At 43.8% G+C, this 23,485-nt stretch overlaps 2 protein-coding genes across 2 annotated transcripts; both read left to right on the top strand.

Moving 5' to 3' along the window:
• The first annotated feature begins 10,748 nt into the window (after positions 1-10,748).
• On the top strand, positions 10,749-13,156 carry LOC114239087 (small VCP/p97-interacting protein). Its single transcript, XM_028168901.2, has one exon. The coding sequence runs from the start codon at positions 11,459-11,461 to the stop codon at positions 11,690-11,692; it is 234 nt and encodes a 77-aa protein (XP_028024702.1). The 5' UTR covers positions 10,749-11,458; the 3' UTR covers positions 11,693-13,156.
• A 4,242-nt stretch (positions 13,157-17,398) lies between these two features.
• On the top strand, positions 17,399-23,466 carry LOC130706582 (serine/threonine-protein phosphatase 4 regulatory subunit 4-like). The gene is made up of 2 exons (XM_057539161.1): positions 17,399-17,904; positions 19,386-23,466. The coding sequence occupies exons 1-2, from the start codon at positions 17,788-17,790 to the stop codon at positions 19,518-19,520; spliced, it is 252 nt and encodes an 83-aa protein (XP_057395144.1). The 5' UTR covers positions 17,399-17,787; the 3' UTR covers positions 19,521-23,466.
• Positions 23,467-23,485: the final 19 nt, after the last annotated feature.

The following is a 23,485-nucleotide window of genomic DNA, read 5'->3' as shown; positions in this document are numbered from 1 at the left end:
AGGCTCTGCTTCACTTTCCCCATCCAACCCACACCCTCTGGAAGCACCTCATAGCACATTCTGTATCTTCAAGTTGTACCTGGATGTGCAGTCTGGAGAAGCTAGTGGACCATCAATCACTCTCTCATTTGTGTCTATTCATTAAACATTTTTTCTATTTTTTTTCTCTCTTATGTTACATACTCATCAATTTCTTGCCAAGTGCCAGACTCACTGGGAGATGTAAAAATGAAGGAAGAAGCCCCACTCATGGGACACAGTGCCCTGGTCTGTGGGGCAGATTTTATCAAAGTTTTTCGGGCAAAGGAGGGGTCTTTACAACTCAGCAATGCCAACTACTTAATATGGAATATTAGACATCACTGTCTTTAAAAGTCCTTCCACTATTATGCCTTGTGTTTTGGTATCTCTTCTCTCCCCTCTTCCTTAGCAGGGGTGTCTTTCTTTCCTGCCCCCTAAATGATTCAGGGAAGACCTGTGATGACTAAAGTTTCATTGAGGCAATCTCCTTGAACAGGAAGCACCCTCCTTGGTGTTATTTCCTGTCTTACCTGTCTTTTTAAGGGGAAAGAGTGAGTAGTATATCTATGTATTTTACTAATTTTATTTTTGTTTAATTTTTAAAGTTAAATTATTTTTTAAAAGTTTTTATTGAAATATAGTTGATTTACAATGGAGTAGTATAAAGATTTGATTTATCCACAGATATAAGTTTGATCACACACTTTCGCCTCCATCCCATCTCCACGCTCCTGCTTTGTCTAAGAAATAACACTTGAGTAACTAAAATCAGTTTTGTTATGAAAACACTTACATGGTCATTACATAAAGCTGCCCTTGTTAATGGTTTGCATATCTTGTTTCTCCTCTTAGATCATAAGCTCAAATAGGCAGGGGCTGCATCTCATTTTCACCCCTTTTGTTCCTGCTTAGCTCCAAGCATGGTGCTGGGTGAGTAGAGTGACGCCTTACAAATATTTCTGTTAGATGGAATATGCTTTTGTCTTGGGTTTGAATAAAGGAGTCCCTTCCTTTGTGCAACAGAGTTGCACATGCAGAACAGGAACCCAAACCAGCTTTTAACTCTACTTGTTGAAGGAACTGCTGAATAAATTCAAGGTTAAAAACACAGACAAGTGGGAATTCCCTGACGGTCCAGTGGTTAGGACTCCAAGCTTCCACTGCAGGCAGCCTGGGTTTGATGCCTGGTTGGGGAACTAAGATCCCACAAGCCATGCGGTGTGGCAAAAAAAAAAAAAAAAAAATATATATATATATATATATATATATATATATATATATATTTATTTAAAAAAATAATAAAATAAAAACACAGACAAGTAACAAATGTGTGATGTGGCCAGGTTTATGCCAACAGGGAACAGTGAGGCTGCAAGCACTTGGGTGGCACTGCTTCCCTTCAGAGCTCTGAAATCCAAATTGCAAAACAAAACAAAATATTGTGCTGGTAAACAAACCTGGAACCCATCCTCAGAAGCCAGCAGATGAGGGAAGCTTGCCTTGGTCCACACGCCATGCTTAGTTCCTCTGCTCCTGCGCAAGTGCCAGTGTCCCATCGGACCTCACTTACCAAACACAAGTTCAAAGATAAAGTTGCCAAGAATTTCAGGATGGTGACAGTAGAGCATTAAACCTCAAGCTTGGGGCTCTACTGAGCACAAGCCTTCCCTGTGCTACTGTCCAGGCTGCAGGCCCATGAAGCTGGCCCTGCCTAGCACATACTAAGTACTCAAATGCTTGGTTAATGAATGAACAAATGTTACTTCTCAAGACCACGCTTAATTAACCAAAGCTCAACTGTTGGAATTGTTCTAGGACCCAATTACAATATGGGTGGGGGGATTCTCTCATACACCCACACAATTCTCCTCGACTCCAGCTGGGTGTCCTACAGTCTAACTCAATTCTGGTGCTATCTACTTGGAAGTAGCATCAGGTCCTACAGGTGAAGGGCTCAGCCCCACAATTCTGCACCCCACCACCTCAGTTGCTAATCACAAGTCCAGGTTGTCACCAGGGCTTCTGACCCATCAGCTGTAAATCAGAGGTTCCCACGACCCCCTCTTCGGGTTTGATTAATTTGCTAGAGCGGCTCCCAGAACTCAGGAGAAGAGTTTACTTACATTTACCAGTTTATTATAAAAGGGTATGATAAAGGATACAGACGAACTGCCAGATGGAAGAGATGAGGGCGTGAGGCTTCCACGCGCTCTCTGTGTACCACTCTTCCATCACCTCCACCTATTCACTGACCTGGAAGCTCTCCGAGTCCCTACTGTTGGGATTTTATGAAGGCTTCCTCACAGAGACATGATCAATTACTAACTCCATTCCCGCCTTTCTCCCTTTCTGGAGGACAAGGGGGGGTGGGTGTTTGAAAATCCTAAGCTTCTAATCAAGGCTTGGTCATGCTGGTGACCAGCCCCCATTCAGGAGCTCACCCAGAGTGGCCTCAACAGAACAAAAGATGTTCCTAGTGTTCTTCTTTTTTTTTGGGGGGGGGCTGTGGCGGGTCTTAGTTGGGACACGTGGGATCTTTGTTGAGGCATGCGGGCTCTTCCTTGAGGTGCGCAGGCTTCTCTCTAGCTGTGGTGTGCGGGTTTTTTTTTTTCTCTCTCTCTAGTTGTGGCCCGCAGGCTCCCGGACACTTGGGTTCTGTAGCTTGCAGCACGCGAGGTCAGTAGTTGTGACGCTCGGGCTTAGTTGCCCCGAGGCATGTAGGATCTTAGTTCCTTGACCAGAGATCAAACCCGGGTCCCCTGCATTGTAAGGCGGATTCTTTACCACTGGACCACCAGGGAAGTCCCCGCTCCTAGTGTTCTTATTACTTAGGAAGTTACAAGAGTTTTAGGAACTCTGTGCTAGGAACCAGGGGCAGAGACCAATGTATATATTTTCTATTATCTCACAATTGTCTATTATGGCGGACCTAATAGAAAATTTCTCTCTCAGATATTGAAAAAAACTTTGGAGCCAAGAGTTTTAATCTCTTTTTCTTTTGAGATTTGTTAATCAGCTGCAGTACTGAGCAGATCTGAGTTTCACCAATTCCGCCTTTTGCTAGAGAGAGGTAGTCCTTGAGAGAGGAGGATGGGAATTGATTTTGTTCTGTTTTGCTTTCAATTAATTTTTTTGTTCTTAATTTTTAAAAGTCAAGAAAGGTAAGAGCACCATTCTGTTTCTCCCTGTGCACATGTGACTTAACAAAATAGGGTTCAGATACACCTGAAACAACTGTGTCGAAAAAGTCAGAGACTCTTACTCAGCTATGCCTCTGTCTCCAGACAGGAGGATACGTTATCTGAAAAGTACAGGCCACTATGATGAAAGCTGATGGACTGACAATCCTAGATTTACTTTTAACTGGGCTGGGGGGAAAGGGGGGCATGGAAAATTCATGGTTGGGGGAAGCAAGTCCCTGCAAAGGAAAGATTAATGTTCTTGGTGTACAGAATTTGATACATTAATAACCACCCTGATTCAGAAAAGCTTAGATGAACAAACTTGTCGAGGCAACATTACCACAATCCTTTGGGGGGCCTGGAGGCCCTGGGTTTTCCTATGTATTCATGTGTCGATGCCAAGGTGGAAAAATGCCGCTGAAAGAGGTTGGAATGCAATTTTCCCAAAGCGGGTAGGTGGGGAAGAAATCAAATGACATACGCTCGGAATTTCATTTTGACTCTCTCCTAAATGAAGATCATCGTTGATTAAGAAACTCAAGAGAATCAGATTTACACTACATTTATGTATTCATTCAGCCAACATTTCTTGAGCTGTAGGCCAGGCACCATGTTAGGTGCTGGGGCCTTGAAGCAAAATTCAGCTAAATACTCATGCCGGAGAAGCCCTCAGTTTACCCTGAAACGAAAATGTGGTGGATGGGATAGGGGGTGGGCATGGAGCTCTCCCAGCTCCTGGTGCTTTGGGAAAATGACCGTTCACATCCAGAGCCCCTGATGCTGGAAGTCATTCTACCCCACAGAGGTTGGTAAGCTATGAGTTGTCATGGCGACAGAGTAAACAGATGGAACAGGGTGTGAGGGCCCCAGCTGTGAGTGTACTGTCTCCTCCTCCTCTGCCTGAGTTCTAGCCTGACGCTCCCTTGCTTACTGCAGAGACCATTTTTCTGGATGTGGGATTTGGCTGGAGAAGAAGAGCAGATGGAAGGGGGCTGCTGGGAAGGGGACAGAATAGGAGAGACACTACAGATTCATACAGAATAACAAGTAAAATTTAGCGTAACACTTATGGGACCCTCCTCATGTGCCAGGCACTACTGCAGCCTCATCTCAGCTGATTCTCATCGTAACGCTCTGGCAGTCTTCTTTCCCCCAATATAGAGGTGAGAAAACTGAGGCTCAGATGGGCTGTAGATAAATTGCCCAAATAGGCAGCAGAGCTGAGCTGAGAATCTGAGTCTGTCTGATTCCCATGCCTGTGCTCTCAGCGCCGAGTTTCAGTGGTTCTGAACGGTATGTAGGTACAGCGAACCTGGGGGTGTGGAGGGGGCAGGGCTAAAATGCAGAGTCCTGGGCATAGCTCCAGACCTACTGAATCAGAATGTCTGGGGGCCAGCAATCAGAACACGAAGGGATCTTGCGGGTCTTAGAGATCTGAGTGGGGCCTGGAGACAGGAAGTGACTTTCCCCAGGTCCCAGGGTGAGTCAGGACTAGGATCCAGGTCTTCCACACCAGCTTAGTGGGCTTAAAGGTGTGCAGTGGGGTGCTGACAGGACACCAGCAGAGGATATGGTGGGCCCAAGCACTGAAAGTTGATCTTCATTTACGGTGATAAGGCTCCATCTAACCTAGAAGAGAGAAGCCCTATCTGGTGCTCATTGTATTTCTTTCCAGCATTGCCGCCTGCAAGGCGAACCCACTTCCTAGCCCAGTCACCAGGGTAACCATTACCCCCCACCTTGACAGTCAAATGCGTACGCAGCTTCTTGCACCTACATCCAGGGCCAAGGGACCCAGCCCTATAATCAGCCTCCCGCCGCCTCTACACAGTCAGCAGCGCCAGCTCCCTGCTCTCGGGGCCCATCACCCCATCACCAATCTGCAGACACCCCTCCCCGTGCTCACACGCTGCGTGCTGCTTCCCTCGCCCACTGCCTCCCAGGAGACGAATGTGCAATCTGCTCCTGGTGTGTCTCATCACCTCTGGAGGGAGGAATCTGCCCTCGAGTTGGGGCACAACCCAACACACGTGGCCCGCACATGAGAAAAAACACCCCCTCCCAGAGGAGGGGCGCGGTGGCAGTGAACGCCCTCTCTCCCTCCAGAGACAGCTGAGGGGGCGGCTGGAGTTTGGAAGAGTTTGCAAAGTGACGATCAGGAGAGGGGCTGAGGCAGCTAACAGGGAGGAGGGCTCGGGGGAAGCTGGGCGCCCAGATCCTGTTGCTAATGAAGCAGCTCCCTGCCTGCCCAACCCCAGGGTGCTCTGTCGAGGAAACGGGAGCCCCCTCCATCACCACAGTCACCTGGAGTCTGCCCCTGCAGGTGATGGGGCTGGGCGCCCTGTGCAAGGACCTGTCAGAACGCTTTCATGAGGCTGGGCTGCTGGGGCCATGGAGGCCCCTTCAGGACTTCTAAAGGACCAATTCCATCCAGGCCACTCGATGCCCTGCTTGCTAGGCTGCACTCCTTTGATCTCCTTCCTCGATGGCTGGAGCCACTAAATGCTCCTGACCAGCTCTATGCTGACCTGGGCGGCAGACACCTGGGCTGTTCCCCTCCTCACTAGTCCTTCCCTCATCCGCCTGCTTGGGCACATCTTAGGCCGTCTCAGATTCTCTGCGTCTCCGCTGTCTCCTAGGCTCTGAGCCTCTTCAACCCTAAGGACCAGGGATTGCTGTCCTGATTACCTTACTTTCTCAGTTCCCTGCAGCTTGATGGGTTGGAGCCTTCATTTCCTAACTGGGACTGAGCCCTTACTCTTGAGGGCTTGGAATCTGGCTCCCCCGGAAGCTGCTGAAAGAGCCAGGTGAAACCATTAGAGTGCTGGGGACTTAACTCCCCAAGGAGCCAACTGTGACCTACAGAAGGTAGACAGCAGAAGGAAGCCTTACCCGCCTGCTTCCCACGGGCAGTTCCCCGGCCCGGGCTTCTGCGTAGCCTGTCTGCAGACGTCCTCCGTGGCTGAACACCGGGCTGTGCCTCTTCACGAACTGGTGGCCAGCTCGGCAGCACAGTGCCTGCATCTGCTTCCCTTTCTGCCCCACCTCGCTTCACTCTCTTACTCTGGCTGCCCTAGGATTGCACCTCCCAAGGAAGGGTTTTCTAGGGAATCTGGGCTAAGTCAGGACCAAGATTGAAAGAGGACAGAATCCTCATTCGATATTATCTAGCCTAATTCCCTCATTTGACAGAGGGAGCTGAGGGCCAGAGAAGTTAAGTGATTTCCTCAAGTTCACAGCTAGTTAATGGAGAAGCTATGCCTATTCATCACTTTAACGACGAATTAATAAGCACCTACCACGTACCAGGCACTATTCTAGGCCCTGGGAATGCAGCAGTGAATAACATGGACAAAATCCCTCCTTTTATGGAAGACAACATTTGAGTGGAGGGTTAGAGGGAAAAAAAGACCGTAAAAGAGATAAGTAAAATACTCAGAATGTTAGACTGATAAGGGCTGGTGGTGGTGATGGCTGGATATTATGGGCTGGACCGTGTCCTCCAAAATTCACCTGTTAAAGTCCTAACACCTAGTACCTCAGAATGTGACAGTATTTGGAGATAGGGCCATTAAAGAGGTCATTAAGTTAAAATGGGGCCATTATAGTGAGCCCTAACCCAATATGCCTGGTGCCCTTATAAGAAGAGAAAATTTGGACACATGAAGAGACATCAGGGATGCCACACACAGAGAAGAGACCCGTGAGGACACAGTGAGAAGGCGGCCATCTGCAAGCCTCAGGAGAAACCGACCCTGCCAACACCTTGATCTTGGACTTCCAGCCTCTAGACTGTGAGACAGTACATTTCTGTTGTCACCCAGTCTGTGGTATTTTGTTATGGTCGCCTTAGCAAACTAAAATGGATTTTATTTTCATAAAAGGCATCCTGAGCTGGCCTCACTGAGGTGACACCTGAGGAAAACTCTGAAGGATGTGATAGGGTGAGTTGTTTGCAACTCTGACGGAAGAGCATCCCAGTCGGAGGGACCTCAGGCTTCATGGCTCTGACGGGGCTCATACCTCAAGTGTTCAAGGGATAGCAAAGACGCCAGCGTGCGTACAGAAAGCAGAGTGGGTGAGGCAGAAACCGGGAGGCTGTGAGACCAGAGACGTGACGGGATGTGGGAGGACGTTCTCTGCATGAGATGGGGAGTTACTGCAGAGTTTAGAGCAGTGGTTCTCAATTGGGAGGAAGGGGATTTCGCATCCAAATTTGGCAATGCCTGAAGATATTTTCCATGGTCAATACTGAGGAGGAGTGAGGAGAGGTCAGGATCAGACACTGGTATCTAGTGGGTAGAGGCCAGGAATGCTGCTGAATATCCTACAATGTACAGTACAGCATTTCCCTCCAGCTCCCCAATAAAGAATGACCAAGGTCCGCATAGTAACAAGGTCGAGAAGCCCTGGTTTAGAGCACAGGATCACTCTGGCTGTGTTGGGAGTGACTTCAAAAGAAGAACAGGCAGCCTTCCCTGGTGGCGCAGTGGTTGGGTATCTGCCTGCCAATGCAGGGGGGCACGGGTTTGATCCCTGGTCTGGGAAGATCCCACATGCCACAGAGCAACTAAGCCCGTGTGCCACAACTACTGAGTGTGTGCTCTAGAGCCCGCGAGCCACAACTACTGAGCCCACGTGCTACAACTACAGAAGCCCGCACACCTAGAGCCCGTGCTCCACAACAAGAGAAGCCACTGCAGTGAGAAGCCCACGCACTGCAACGAAGAGTAGTGCCCGCTCGTCGCAACTAGAGAAAGCCCACGCGCAGCAACGAAGACCCAAGGCAGCCAAAAATAAAAAAAAATAGAATAAAAAAAAAGAAGAATGGGGAATTCCCTGGCAGTCCAGTGGTTAGGACTTGGCGCTTTCGGTGATGTGGCCTGGGTTCAATCCCTGGTGGGGGAACTAAGATCTCACAAGCTGGGCGACACACACACACAAAAAGAGGGAAGAACAGAGGCTCTGTTAATCCAGGGGACTTGGCCAGGGTGGCAGAAGATCTCCTACTATGCCAGTTTAGTGCTCCCTGCCTCCTCCCTCTTTCTCTTCTCACTTTCTCAACAAACATTAACAGAACACTTACTATGTGTTAACTGTTGTCCCAGGTGCTGGGCAGATTCCAACAGGTGTGGCCCACTAGGACCCTTGTCTAGTTCACCCAGACTCAAGCTGGTGAGAAGGGAGCTGTTACAGGGAGCAGGTGCTGACTTGGGGAAGTCCGCTTGGGGCTGCAGGGGGACCTCTGCAGCAGTTGTCAGCAGTTGCTGTCTACTCAGACACTAAAGAAAACACAGAATGAGCACTGGGTGGGTGACAGCTCACCTCGCCTAAAACTTGGAAATCATCCTAATGCCTCTGTCTCCCTGACCCCCACCCCTCCACCCCTAATCCATTCCCAGTTACCTCCAAAATCTCTCTTGTAGCTATTCACATTGCTCCATCTTTATCATCATGACTCTAGTCCAAGCAACTATCATTTCCTACCTGGTGTCTCTATCGTCACTCTTGTGCCCCTAGAATCTTTTATTAGTTAGGACAGATGGGCCATGCTGCAGTAACAGAAAACTCAGTGAATTCTCAGTGGCTTAACACAAAAAAGGTTTATTTCTGACTTATGCAAAAGTAGGTAAGGTGGACCTCCTCCGTCAGTCTCCTAACTCTGTATTTTTTCCATAGCCGTTATCATACTTTGTAATTATCTATTTAATTCTATGATTATTGGATCAATTTCTATTGCTATCCCTAGGGTGTGTGCTCCTTGATGGTAGGGCCTGTAACTGGCTTGCTATGTATCCCTAGACCTAGAACAATGCCTATAATATACCTACAATTAATGCCTTAATATAACATACAAAGTAGAATTCTTGAAATATGTTTTGAATGAATGAATGGACGAGTGCAGTGGCTACACTACAACTGGAAACCATATCATCTCCCAGATCTAAAAAATTCTAAAATACTTCATGCATAAAACATGATATGGAATACATATGTATACTTTAAGCCTAACAATAAAACACTCACATATCACTACACTACCCAGTTCAAAAAATAACACATCACTTGGGACTTCCCTGGTGGTCTAGTGGTTAAGACTCTGTGCTCCCAACGCAGGGGCCCGGGTTTGATCCCTGGTCAGGGAAATAGATCCCGCGTGCCACAACTAAGACCCAGCGCAGCCAAATAAATAGATACATAAATACTAAAAAAAAAGACTCCATACTTCTACTGCAGGGGGCTCGATCTCTGTTCAGGGAACTAAGACCCCACATGCCAAGTGCAGAGCGGCCAAAAAATTAAAAAACGAAAAAAACACATCACCAATGTCTACGTGCCCCTCCCTGATCACATCTCAGTCCTAGAGATTAACAAAAGACTGCATTTTGTGTCTACCATCTCTTTTTCCTTTTCATCATTTTAACCACATATGGATATTACATATACTATTGTTTTTTTTTGTTTTTGTTTTTTGTTTTTTTTTTTATTTTTTTTATTTTTTATTTTTTATTTTTATTTTTTTATTTTTTTAAACATCTTTATTGAAGTATAATTGCCTTACAATAGTGTGCTAGCTTCTGCTTTATAACAAAGTGAATCAGTTATACATATACAATATGTTCCCATTTCTCTTCCCTCTTATACTATTGTTTTTGAACATTATGTAAATAGTATCACACTGTAGATAATCTTTGGTGATTTGCATTTGTTGGTCAACATGTTTGTGAGATTTATCTTTGTAGAATTATGTAGTTCGGGTTCATTTTTGCCATCATAGTTTCCATTGATTGAGTATAATACAACTAATTTATTCTCCTGTTGATGGGCATTTGAGTTGTTACCAGGTTTTTGCAATTATAATTTGTACTGCTGTGAACTTTCTTGTGCATGTCTCTTTGTGCAAGAGTGCAAAGAGTTCCTCTAGGGTACATAGTAGATACCTTGAAGAGGTAAATTCCATTTTACAAGTTAATGCCAAATTATTTTCCAAAGTGGCTTCCAAAGTGTTTGCACCAATTTTCACTTCCACCAACACTGTCCAAGAGTTCCTTTTGTTTTACATCCTTCAGACACCTGATGCGGCCAGACTTTAAAATTTTTGCTTCTCTGGTGGGTGTCAACATTTACCTTCTCCTGATTATTAGTGAGGTTGAGCTTCTTTTCATAGGTTTATTAGTGGTTCTTCTTCTGCAAAATGGTTGTATATATATTGCCCATGTTTCCACTTAGTTGTCTTCTTACTGATTTTTTTGGAATTCTTAATTCTGGACAGCAATTCTTCTTTGGTTATTTTCTTGTAAATATCTTTTCCCAGTCTATAGTTTTTTTTGTTACTGTCTTTGTGTCTTTTGATGAATACGAGTTCTTAATTTTAAGATAGTTACATTTATCACTTTTATAGCACGTGCTTTTTGTTTTGTATAAGAACATTCTCCCTATTCTGATGTCATAAAACTATTCTTCTATATTTTCTTCCAAAAGTTTGAAAGATTTGTCTTTAGTTTTTTTTTTATTCACCTGAAATTGATTTTGTCTATGGTCTGAGGTAAAAATCTAATTTAAATATTTTTCTCATTATTGCATTATAATTACATTAGTTTCCTACTGCTCCTGTAACAAATTACCACCAATCTAGTGGCTTGAAAAACACAAATTTATTATCTTACAGCTCTGGAACTTAGAACTGGGTTTCACTGGGCTAAAATCAAGGTGTCAGCAGGGGCTACACTGCATTCCCATCTGGAGGCTCTAGAAGAAGTTTTTTTTTCCCCTTTTCCAGCTTCTAGAAGTTGTCCCCTTGAGCCCTCTTCCATCTTCAAAGCCAGCAATGGCCGGTCAAGATTCTTTTGTATCACATCACTCTGACACTGACCCTTCTGCCTCCCTCTTTTACTCATAAGGACCCTTATGATTACACTGGGCCCATCTGGATCATCTAAGATAATCTTCCCACCTCAAAATCCTTAAACTAGTCACATCCTTAAAGTCCCTTTTGCCACGTAGGTAACAGTCACACATTCAGAGGATTAGGATGTGGACATCTTTGGGAGAGCATTATTCTGCCTCCCACAATAATCAACTGATTCAGCACAATTTATTTAATCTTTTCTGAACCTGGGTACCGGGAAACACTGGTCTGGTGGTGGTAATAATAATAATAATAGCAGATAACTGGGACCCGGGTCTGATCGCGCAGTTCTCACGGCCTGGTCTGGGGCGGACCCAGGAGGGGAATTTCCCCAGCCGCGATCCCCATGGGGCTGTGTTTTCCCTGTCCCACGGAGGCCGCGCCTCCTTCGCCGGACCTGGAAGAAAAAAGAGCAAAGCTTGCAGAGGCTGCAGAAAGAAGACAGAAGGAGGCTGCATCTCGGGGCATTCTGAATGTTCAGTCTGTGGAAGAAAAGAGAAAGAAAAAGGAAAAAATAGAAAAAGAAATGGCTACATCTGGGCCCCCACCAGAAGGTGGCCTTAGGTGGACAGTTTCATAAAGCATAACATGAGTGAAAGAGTCTACTGCCAATAAGTAATATCTGCAATCAAGCGGACATCCTCAATTTAATTTCTTCTCTTTGAATAAATGAAGATTCAGACGTCGTAATTTTAGTCTCTTAAATGCAGTGCTTTTTCAAAATTGAATATTGAAAATGCTTTTGATTGTTAGACTTAGGAAATGGCCAGACCTTTCATTAAATACTTATTTTCCCTACATTTGCTCTTCTGCAGACAGTGGGTGATTTGCCGTTTTTTAGTAGTTAAAACATGGGCCTAAATAGTGAATATATATTTATATACTGCATGGAAAAACTCTGCATACACCTCAGATATTAAAGTTTGCACTTGTATTTTCCCTCCTTTATAAAATGACCTAGCTATTTATAGTTTGCCGATTAACCTTTTATCTCTTTATTTCATTATATGTGAAGACTTTTGCTTAAACTTATGGACTTAGTGCCTTTAAACTGGTCATCAGGGAAAATCTTGAAAAATCATTTGAAGGGCTTATATGAAGGAACACTGTAAATTTTTATAACTTACTAAGAAATTAATATTTGTAGAAAACATTGAATTTCCCCTAATTTATTTCCTACTTCTGTAGCTTATAAAATTAACATACTGTGTTTTACATTATAATACTTTTTTTTTTTTGCTTGCTGAGTTTAAAATATATTAGTGGTGCCATCAGAGGGCAGTGATGTACTATTATACAGTACCAGATTCAGCTCCGTCAGAGGGCAGTGACGTACTATTATACAGTACCAGATTCAGCTCCGTCAGAGGGCAGTGACGTACTATTATACAGTACCAGATTCAGCTCCGTCAGAGGGCAGTGACGTACTATTATACAGTACCAGATTCAGCTCCGTCAGAGGGCAGTGACGTACTATTATACAGTACCAGATTCAGCTCCGTCAGAGGGCAGTGACGTACTATTATACAGTACCAGATTCAGCTCCGTCAGAGGGCAGTGACGTACTATTATACAGTATCAGATTCAGCTCTATAAAGATCTTTGCAGTAATTGAATGAGTTAAACTAAGAATCTGGATGGGTTAAATATAACAAAGTATAGTGGTAATGTGTTTGTCCAAATTTCATAGGTGTTTTTATTCTTTTATATTTATTAAAGAATGATCATAAGATTTATATAGATGTCAAATTGCCAAGGCAAGTATGAATATATGAAAGAGAAATATGTAAGTACTGTATTTAAAAAGGTCTACTTTAAACATAAAAATATTGTGAGGTAATTCTATATGATACATTGCCATAAACTTTGTAGATTTTTGTTCATTTGTAACATGTATTATAGCATATTTGGTTTTTTGAGGTTTTTAATATATAATAAGCTAAAATAGAAGAATTGCTGTGTCTTTTAATTTGGTTGCTCTTTTGGATGACAAGGCCACAGTCTGAGCCCTAAATTAGAATTTTCAAATATTAAGTACAATAGGGACTGTAAATGAAATAGACCAGCTCATTTGATTTACAAAAAGGAAACTGAACCACTATCTCGCTCATCCTTCCCACAAATCTTGTGTTATGTTGCAGTATGTTATATATGTTAATTTTAAAGAGTTTGAACTATAATATAGATCTCTTGACTCCTCTTTGGAAAAATCACTTCCTTCTATTACAGAATGAAATATCTGTGACTATCCAGGCAAGATATGTAGTTATAGACAGGTTCAATTTTCAGTTTTAGAGAATTAGCGGTATGTTTGTTCATAAAGGATAGTGAAGTCATTGAATTATATTTTAGAAATATAATTTTTGACTTTTTTGGACATGATTAAATTTTCCAAGGCAGAAAGGAAAAAGGAACATTAATAGACGAATGGATATAGAACCAGAGCATACTATCCTAGAACTGTGCACGTCCTTGCTTCTGTTTTACTATGGAAAGAACAATTTTATCTGTATTACAGCTTGGATTGGTGTAAACAAAAGGTTTACATCTAGGGGACAATGCTCTATTTCTAATAGCAGTTTATATCCAAATACCATGCTTATTTACTGTTGAACCAAGAATGTTGTGCTGATGAATTGCTTTCTAGGAACAGTGGGATATGCCATTCCCGCCAACCATGGCCTGCCTCCATGGGTGTGATCGTGTTTCCTCAAAACCACATGGGTTGCATGGGCTAAGGGGTGATACTCAATGTTAGGAATAGTGTTAGGAAGGGGAAGGAAAAAGGGGAGACTGGATGCATGATAGGAAACCAATAAGTGACTACTTAAAAAAAAAATGTATATGCACATACACATATTCCAAGAATCTTCCTCAAAGGTATGAATCAGTTCCTGATGAAACCTTAGCCTAGAGCCAGTTTCCCATAATTCATAATTTAAATAGGAAAGCATTATAATGATTGATATGTCACCCAAACTCCCCAAACAAATTACTAAAATAAAACCAAACAGTAAAATGCTTATATGTAACTATCGTGTTGAGATATAAAATGCTTAAATCACTACTTCTTCATTCTAATCATTAAACTATTACTATGGTAACAAAAAGTTGTATATTACCACACAGCCCCTTTGCTAACATGCTGCATGTTTTTTAAAACATCTGTATGTGATACTTTTGTTCCACTGATTGTATTTGGAATGTAATTAATAGTTTTGTTATAAATGCTGTACTGCCTTACAAGGTACAAATATACATTTTCCTATATAAAAAATAATAATAATAATAATAGCAAACACTGAATGTTTGCTGTGTACCAGGAATTTCTCTAAGCATTGTATGCATACTACCTCACTTAATACTTACATGACTTTATGCTAAGGCCAGTACTATTATTTCTATCTTAGAGATGAGTAAAGTGAGGGACAAAGTGATTAAGTACCTTTCCTACAACAGGAAATGGCAGAGCCAGGACTCGAACCCAGGCAGTTGGGAACAAATGTTCATTGAACCATGTTCAATGAACAAAATAAATACATAAATCTAGCTTCCCTTAGCTGCTCAAGCCTAAGTCACATAACTTCTTTGAGCCTCAGTTTCTTCATCTATAAAATTGGAAAAGTGGTGCATCTCTTCTGCATTTCACGGGGCTGCTCTGAGGACACATCGAGACAAGCTGTAACAAAGCAGTTCAGATAAGGAAAACAGGGCTCCAAGAGTCACTCCACTGCATGTCACTGGCAGAGCCAGGACTGGGACTCAGGTTTCCTGGCAAGGTGGACTATTTCCACCAGAGGGTGGGAACTACAGCAGGCACAGCTGTTCAAATTGACTATTTCCCCTTCATCAACCTCATGCCCATGAAAGCTGTGTCTGTGTAGTTACTCAATTGTTCATTAAGAATGTCATCAAGTCTCAGAGGATGCTGTTACAAAATTCAAATATGAGATAACACTTCTTAGCTGAGACAGGGTAAAGCGTACAAGTATTGTTTAGTAGCAGCTACAAATCAAGGGGAAAAGGAAGAGAATTTCAGAAATTGACAGAAGGGGGAGGCTGCAAGGTATCTGCTAAGGAAAACCACCTCCACCATGTCTTTGCTTCTTCTCCATCCTGATCCCATCAAGATGCACTCCTTTTCGTTTTCCCTTGAATTCTCCTTAGTGGAGTAGGTATCAGAAAACCTGACTTTCAGCTTTGGGGTAATGCCTGACCATATTTTGCTTTGACCTTCAAGGCAATATTGAAAAAAAAAAAAAGAAAAAGGGCGAAGAGTGGGAGGATTCACTCTACCAGATATTAGGACATATAACAAAGTCATAGCAATAAAATCAGTGTAGCACTGGTACAGGAACAGATCTAGATCAACAGGAGAGCAATGAGAGCCCAGAAACAGAGACAGGTGTCTATGGAGACTTGGCTTACAACACAGATGCCGTCACATCTTGGTGGGGAAAAGATGGATTGTTTGGTGGGTACTGCTGGGAAAACTGGCTCAGCATGCACAGAAAATAATATTGTATTCCTATTTGCAGTACATGCAAGGTGAACTCCAGATGAATTAAGACATGTGACAGGTAAAAGTATGAAGCAAAATAGGGAAAAATGTAGGAGAATATTTTGCAGCCAAGCGTAGGAAAAGATCTTTAAACAAGACCCCAAAAGCACTCTTCACAAGGCTGAAATTGGATGCATTTGGCTACATCAAAATTAAGGATTTCCCCTACACTGTAGGATAGCAAAGACCAAGCTAAAAGGATGCAAGAAAGACTGGGAGATACTGGCAATGTCCAAGGCTGACAAGGGATTAATATTTAGAATATGTAAGAAACTTTAAAAGTTCCCTCAGAAAAATAATAGGAAATTTAGCAGAAAAATAGGCAAAAGATGTAGCAGGTAGTTCACGGAAGGAAAAACATCTCTATGGCTCTTAAGCATATGGAAAAACGGTTATCACTAATCATGAAAATTAAAATGTGATACTACTTTACCAATGCCAGATTAATAGAAATTGGGACATAATACCAAATGTTAGCATATAAAGTGGAGAAACAGGAACCTTCCTATCTTCATGTGCCATTGGTGGCAGTGCAAACTGGCAAAGCCATTCTGGAGAGTACCATGGCAGAGTGAAACCAAGCAGTGTAGACTCCGTGATCTAGCAACTCCATTTCTCTCTTATGGTCCATAAGAGACACGTGTAATACCCATTCCAGCATTGTTTGTGATAACAAGGAACTGCTGGCAACCTAAGTGTTCACTGATTAAGGAACTGGTAAGTAAAATGTGCTAGACGCACAAATCAAATACTTTTAGTGGTCAGAATTAATGAACCTCTGGTATACACAGCCCCACGGATAGATCTCTAAGACATCATGTTGAGGGAAAAACAAGAAACAGAATGAGTTCTTATCACAGTACCATTCGTGTGTATTAAAAATAGATACTTAAACTAAAAGCAGTATCTTTCGAGGATATATACATGTACTCGGACATATCTTAAACGAGACAGAATGCATATGGGGGGTAGAGAAACGGGAGGGTGGAGAGGGAATGAGTGGAAAATAATAAAATAAAAAAGAGTTGGGTGTTGCTGACTCTTAGGAGCGAAGAGTATGATCAACAAAACTTTTGTCGCTGAGGTCCAAAAAAATGGCCCCAATCCCCCTTCCATCGCTTCCTACTCTTAACAGAATCAAATGCAAGCAACTCAGCGTGGCTGCCCAGACCTGGGCTTTTTTCCATAAAGGACCTACCTCTCTACCTTGCCAAGCATTCGGTTCCCCGCACTTCAAGCTCTACTCTGCCTGCACTTCCTACAACCCAAACACACCCAGGCTTCAATCCGAAATGGGCTCTTATTTCTCTGGGAAAAATCCTGTTTAAGATCCAGTTTAAGCGTCTCCTCTCCAGGAATCCTTTTTCTGACGGCTGCCCTTCCCACATGCTAACGCCTCCCGGACTGTATGCCCATGCACCCCGTCCCCATCAATCCCGCACACACCAAGTTCTATTTCCTTATTTTGGGTACACACCCCTCCCTCAGGGATAGAGCAGTTACGGAGATCTTCGCGTCCACAGATCGTGCGCTGGGGTGGGCGGTCCCACGAATAACCGCACGATAATTCTAGCAACTTAAGCAAGATCCCAGCCCACCTCCCTCTCCTTTGTTTCGCCTCTTATTGGTTCAGCATCTCCGCCCCCGGCGACCGACCCCACTCCTCCTCCACTGGCCGCTGGGAGTGGGAGGCTCTGCGCACGCGCCGCGGCTTCGGGCGCGCTCGGTCGGGGGCGGGACAAGGGGAGAGAAGGGCAGAGAGACGAGGGCGGTAGGGGGCCGCCGCGACGTTGCGCGGCAGTTGCGTCCGGCCCGCGTGCACGCGAAGCCCGGGAGGGGGCGGGGCTGAGGCGGGCACCTCCCCACCCAGGCCTCGCCCCCGCGGCCCGCCCGCACATATAGCCCAGCCCCCTCGCCTTGGCTGCGCCGCCCCCTCGCCTTGGCTGCCCCACCCCCTCGGCGGCCGCGCTCCTTCTCCCGCCGCCTGCTTGCCTCCCGCCCGGCTCCTTCGGCCGAGAGCGGGAGAAAGTCCTGCTGGTGGGCGGCCGCGGAGCTGCGCGCGTCCGGCATCCCGGGGCCGCTCCGGCCCGGGCGGCTAGGGGGCCCGGCGGTCCATGCATCCGCCGCCGCCCGCCGCCGCGATGGATTTCAGTCAGAACAGTCTGTTCGGCTACATGGAGGACCTGCAGGAGCTCACCATCATCGAGAGGCCGGTCCGCCGGAGCCTCAAGGTGCGCCCCGGGGAGGAGGAACTGCCCGCAGGGCGCCCGGCGGCTTGCCCCTACCCCGACCCCAGCCCGTCCGCTCCCCGAGGCGGCCTGGGACCCTCTCGGAGTCCTGCTGGCCCCCCAGTCCTCCTCCAGTCCCCGGCCGCCGTGTTACCCTAACCCGGCCCTTCTCGGGCCCCCTTCTTCGACGTGGCTCGGGTTTTCCCAGCCTGGACCCCCAGGCCCGAGGGACGGGCATCCGGAGCCAGCCCGCGATCCCTCGGACGCCCTCGGTTTTCTAGTCCCCCGGCCCAGCCCGCCCCGGGCCCTTTCCCCAACCGCCCCCCCCCCCAGGAACGGCCGGTCGAGCCCCTGTCATTCGGGCCAGCGCGGCGTCCTCCCCCGCGCCGTCTCTCTCGCACAGCCGGAGCCCCTCGGTTGCGGTCCTTCTTGCCCCGGCCCTGCAGGAGCTGCCCCTCGCAGCTGCAGCCCGCTTATCCCGCCTCCTCTCCTTGGGGCTCCCCCTCCCCCCGCTTTGGCTCCCTGGTGCTGCTGCCCGGGTTCAGGCCCCAGTCCCACTTCTCAGTCTACACGGCCCCGACTCTTCCCCTACCTCTCCCAGAGACACCCCAGATCCCATGCCCCTCCTCCCCCATCAGAGCGAGCTCCGGTCCCCCAGTCCCCAAGTCAGCCCGGGCCTCCCTTCACCTCCCAACTAGCACCCATACTAGGGCCGTCCTGCTACGGGTCTTCAAAGCCCTCTCGACCCTTTGTCCCGATCCTGAGTCACCACGTGTCCTTACCTTCCAGCCCCTCCAGGACTCTAGCTGGGACCCTGCTCTCCAACCTCCTTAAGAGAGTCAACCTTCACTAGGCCCCCCACCTCCCGCTAGCTCCCCGACCCCGCAGAGTCATCTTCCGCCCAGCCTCCCAGAGGCTGCAACCCTCACTGCTGGCAAAACTAGTGACCGACCACCACCCCCTCCGCCCCCCATTATAGCTCTTTTCACTCCCACCTGCCGCAATATCTCGAATCTTTGATTTCCTTCCAGTCCCAGAGTTTATTCCCTTCCCTCCCCCACTCCAGATTTCGTCTTTCTCATTCTCCCTCGGCTGCAGTCTTCATTCCCCCTTTTAAGCATTTCCTGGGATGGAAATGCTGGCGAAAGAGTCTTGGATATTAGAGACTAAAAGTATGTATACATTTTATATATATACATGCAATTGATTTCAGCAAGTTTCTGAAGCCACAACGTGATTCTCAGGCTTCAATCTAGAAGCTAGAAGAGTAAACAAACAAACAAAAAGCCCCCAACCCCCCAAACTCCACCACCTAAACCCAACAATTAGAGACGTCTGAGGTTTGAGGGCGTCAGACCCATGATTAGTTTTCAGTGATAACGCTTAATTGTGAAACTTTTTCATTAGTCCATATTCAGATAGGGTCCCTGGAGGCAAGACTGATCCGATGTTTGTGTGCATAATTTGTGTTTTACACTTGACAGACACCAGAAGAAATAGAAAGATTGACAGTTGATGAAGACCTCAGTGATATTGAAAGGGCTGTTTATCTGCTCAGGTATTTCATAAAGTCTTTTTGTGATAATTGCTGCTTTTCCTGTGGCAGCATCCACAAATGATTTCTGAAATGTCATGTTACGGTTCTGTTTAGATTTACTTAACCACTTGAACAGAGTACTTTTGCATGCGCAGCACTTAATTATGTTATAAATTAAGATTTAGATATGGACTTATGAACTTGAGAACCGAAATCAAATAAGATACCTAGCTTATAGAATATTGCTTGGAGGAGGAACAGAACAACTAATGGTTTGAGTTGAATCTCATTAAAAAAAAAAAATCTTGCAGGTTTGGTTGTCCTCACATAAGATCCAATAAATTTAGATGAGACTTAAGAATATCCAGTGATTAATTTTAAGTTAGTTGCAGAGTATGAACTTTATATGCTATTTACTGTACAGAAAAAAAATCCACAAATATGGTAGTTCAATTTTTTTCCTTCAGGATAATCCTGTTTATATTACTTCTGCTATGTGTGCTTTATAATTTTGCCTGAGAGATTTTAAAATTTAATTGAGCCTACTCTCACTTAAGTTTCATCTTACAAGCGCTACAGAATTGCTTAAGCCAAATGGTATTACAAATATTTACAAGATTTCTCTCAACTATTTTAAAAATTGTGTTGTGGATTTAGCTTCTTAAAAGCTGATGTGAACATTAATGAAAATATCTATAAAAATACTTCAGAAATAGAAATTTTCCTAAGGCATTTTGTGTACATTGTTTTAAAATTTTTCTTGCACATTTTTCCCCCCTTTTGGCAAATTAGTTTTCGCTTTTTTTTTTGGAATCAGATTTTGAAAACTGGTGTTATTTACCTCCTGGGATATTTGTCATCCTTGTTTCCTTAGCTCAGGTCTACTTTGCCGGTTTCAGGTGCTGGCAAATTTCTTCTTCTTTCTTGTTTTATAGATCATGTTTCTAGTCCCATGATATTCACTGAATGACCCTGTTAAAAAAAAAAAAATCTCCTCTCCTTGACTTCCATTTTCTTAATTATTCTGTAGCCTATTAGTGACATCTTGGGTTCTATTCTTGTCAGAATTTTAGCATGCTTACAATTTAGACCATTCTCTTCAATAATTCTGTTACTTTAAAATGTTTCTGGATCTTAGACCTTATGTTGGGGTTATTCCCCCTCATCTTTTGGTGATTTATGGTAGCCTGCTCTCATCGTTTCTACCTATTTGTTTTATTTTATTATTTTTAAAATTTTCATTGGAGTATAGTTGATTTACAATGTTGTGTCAGTTTCAGGTGTATATCTACCTATTTATTTTAAAGGAAAATGGTTTTATCTATGTATGAATTAACAGTATGTGTTTTTGACGTTTCATAGAGAATATGCCTTTTAACTTATTTTGATAATTGTGTAATATTTGAAGTACTTTATTCCTTAATGATTAACATGTCCAATATGGTGAACAGTAGTTGTAAGCATCTGCCTTTTCCCACATTTCTTTTGTTTGGAGTAGGTAGACAACTGGTGAAAATTTGGATAAGCTTCTTTTAGCGTACAGCAGTTAATGACTTGAAGTCAGTGCCTACTTACTCCTACTAAATTCTCTCCGTATAAATGCTGGCTGACAATGAGGAAATAGAGAGTTTTGCTCTACTTACTTGCGACAGCAGATACCTTATTTTAGGTATCAGTGACAAGGCTTCTTTTTTAGGATAGCTTATTTTCTATTTTGCTTTTATTGTTAGCGAACCAGGTCGTCTAAGTTGTTTGAATTTCTCAGACACAGAACGTAAGTTTCATCCAGTTCTGGAACTGACAAAGCCCTTACAGAGGCAGATGGGTCCTCTCATTCTTAGGCAAGAGAGTTTTAAAAGAGATCTGATATCTCCTTTAGTGTCTAGTGGCTCATCTACCTTGAAGGAGGTTTGCAAGGTGACTCAAAAGGCAAACACTAGCTTGGTTGTGCATGGGCTCTCCAGCTGAGTTCTTCTTTTGTATTCCTACCATCTCACCACCTCCTGGGGGAAAGCGGGATTTCACCTTTAGGCCAGCTTCTGAAGGGATAACAAGACGCCTGCCTGAAGGGTTCTTTCTTCCCTGGGATTCAGGAGAGGGTGTGGGATTGTCTTATGGACATGTTCCAAACTTTGCCTCTGTTAAAGCTGTTAAAGCCTCTTCTCTCATGTATTGAGCCTTCTATTTTAAATGTAACTTATTCCTTTTCTTTCCTATTTGTACTTCTCAATGCTGTAGAATCTAATACTGAGTCCTTTTTTTCCCTCTATGATTTTCAGGTTTATTTTTGAGTGCTTTACCTTTTCCGCTGTTTTGGATATTTAATATCCAGAATTTTCCTCTTTGCTTTTGAATGTCAGATTTGTTTCTGTAGCTCTCTTATTTTTGTACATTAAATCTATTTTGGAAGATTATGTTACATTAGATTTCAGAGTCAAATGTATAAGTATCGGTAGGAAATGCTTTATATTAGTGGAGGTTCTGATAGCATTTAAACTGAACCTAGTATCTAAAAAAGCATTATATTGGACTGCTGTCCAATGAAAAACAAATTACACTGTTCATTATCTTACCCTAAAATATGGCAGATCAATTATTAATGCTATTTTCATAATTAAGTTTAGAACATTACAGTATTTGAAGATTTGACACAGATGATTCTGTGGTTTTGCATAAATATGATGCTGATATACCCATCTGTGGCATTTAGCACTGAAACAAAACAACTTTCCTAATAGTCACAGCTTGTGGCTTAGTCAAAATCATATCACAATATCTTCTTTTAGTTCTCTCTCTTCTTTGTGATTTTGGTGTATATTTTAGGAATAATTTTGTTAGAGAAGGGTCCTAAGTTTGTACACTGTGCTTTCATTAGGTAAACCTTTACTCACATATCTCTAGTTGCCTGTCAGATAAATTCCAGACCCTTAAGCTTGGCATAAGTGACTCCATCTTAGCTCTGCAATGGGATGCCCCACCAGGCCCTCAACTTTTTTTTTTAATGGCTTCATTGAGGTGTCGTTCATATGCCATATGGTTCACCCATTTATAGTTGAGTGGTTTCATGTATTCATAGAGTTGTGTGTTCATCACCACAATCAATTTTAGAGCATTTTCAGAAGAAACGCTGTACCTAGTAGCAGTCAGTCCCCACTTCTGCCCAATCTTCCCAGCCTTTGGGAACCACTAGTCTACCTTCTTTCTTTATGGATTTGCTTATTTTGGACATTTTATGTAAAATTATGCAATATGTGGCCTTTTGTGACTGATTTCTTTCACTTAGTATAATGTTCTCAAGGTTCATGGGCATTGTAGCGTGTCAGTACTTTGTTTCTTTTTACTGCTGAATAGTATTCCACCGTGGGAGTATATCACATTTTGTTTGTTCATACGCTCGGGTTGTTTCCACGCAGTCCTTCACTTTTTGAAGCAGTCGTGCTGCCTTATTCACTGTCACTCAGATACATCACATTCATCCTTAACTCTGCTTTTCCCCATCCTGGAATACCTTTCGTTATACCTCTCCAATATTCTCCATCCCCAGGATCCAGCTGTAATCTTGCATCTTTCATAAGGCCTTCCCTAACTGCTGAAACTACATGGATCTCAGGCTCTCTGAGCTCCCATATCACTTAGTGGCTGCATACCTTTGAATTCCTTAACTTGTGTGTGTGTGTACGTTGTCTTCAATAGACTGTAAGCTCTCAGAGGGTAAGCTGTTTTTTATTGTTGTTGCTGTTTTGGTTCTTTCTTGTTCTGTGCTATGATATAAATACATACCTCTTAATGGAATAAAGTGTGTTTATTTATCTTAAGATGACCAAAGTGCTAGATGAATTAAGCAACTTTTGACTTTTTTGTATTGTAGGCAATAGAATCAGACAGATTTAGGTTATGTCCTGTTCTACCACTTACTATCTGTGTGACCATGGGCAAGTTATTATGGTTGTTAAATCCTGGTTTTCTCATCTGCAAAGTGGAAAATAATAATTCTTGTTTCCCAAGGTGGTTGTATTATGTGTAGAGCCCCAAACACCAAAAAGGTAC

Source organism: Balaenoptera acutorostrata (assembly GCF_949987535.1).
Source record: "Balaenoptera acutorostrata chromosome 3 unlocalized genomic scaffold, mBalAcu1.1 SUPER_3_unloc_1, whole genome shotgun sequence".
NCBI lineage: Eukaryota > Metazoa > Chordata > Mammalia > Artiodactyla > Balaenopteridae > Balaenoptera > Balaenoptera acutorostrata.
The sequence above is the reverse complement of the archived record's forward strand: the minus strand, read 5'-3'. Positions and strand labels throughout refer to the sequence as shown.

Excerpts from the sequence above, each read along its gene's own strand:
- LOC114239087 (XM_028168901.2), top strand. The coding sequence starts at position 11,459 with ATGGGGCTGTGTTTTCCCTGTCCCACGGAGGCCGCGCCTCCTTCGCCG.
- LOC130706582 (XM_057539161.1), top strand. The coding sequence starts at position 17,788 with ATGCATCCGCCGCCGCCCGCCGCCGCGATGGATTTCAGTCAGAACAGT. Across the intron at positions 17,905-19,385 it reads CGGTCCGCCGGAGCCTCAAG|ACACCAGAAGAAATAGAAAG; the intron begins GTGCGCCCCGGG and ends TACACTTGACAG.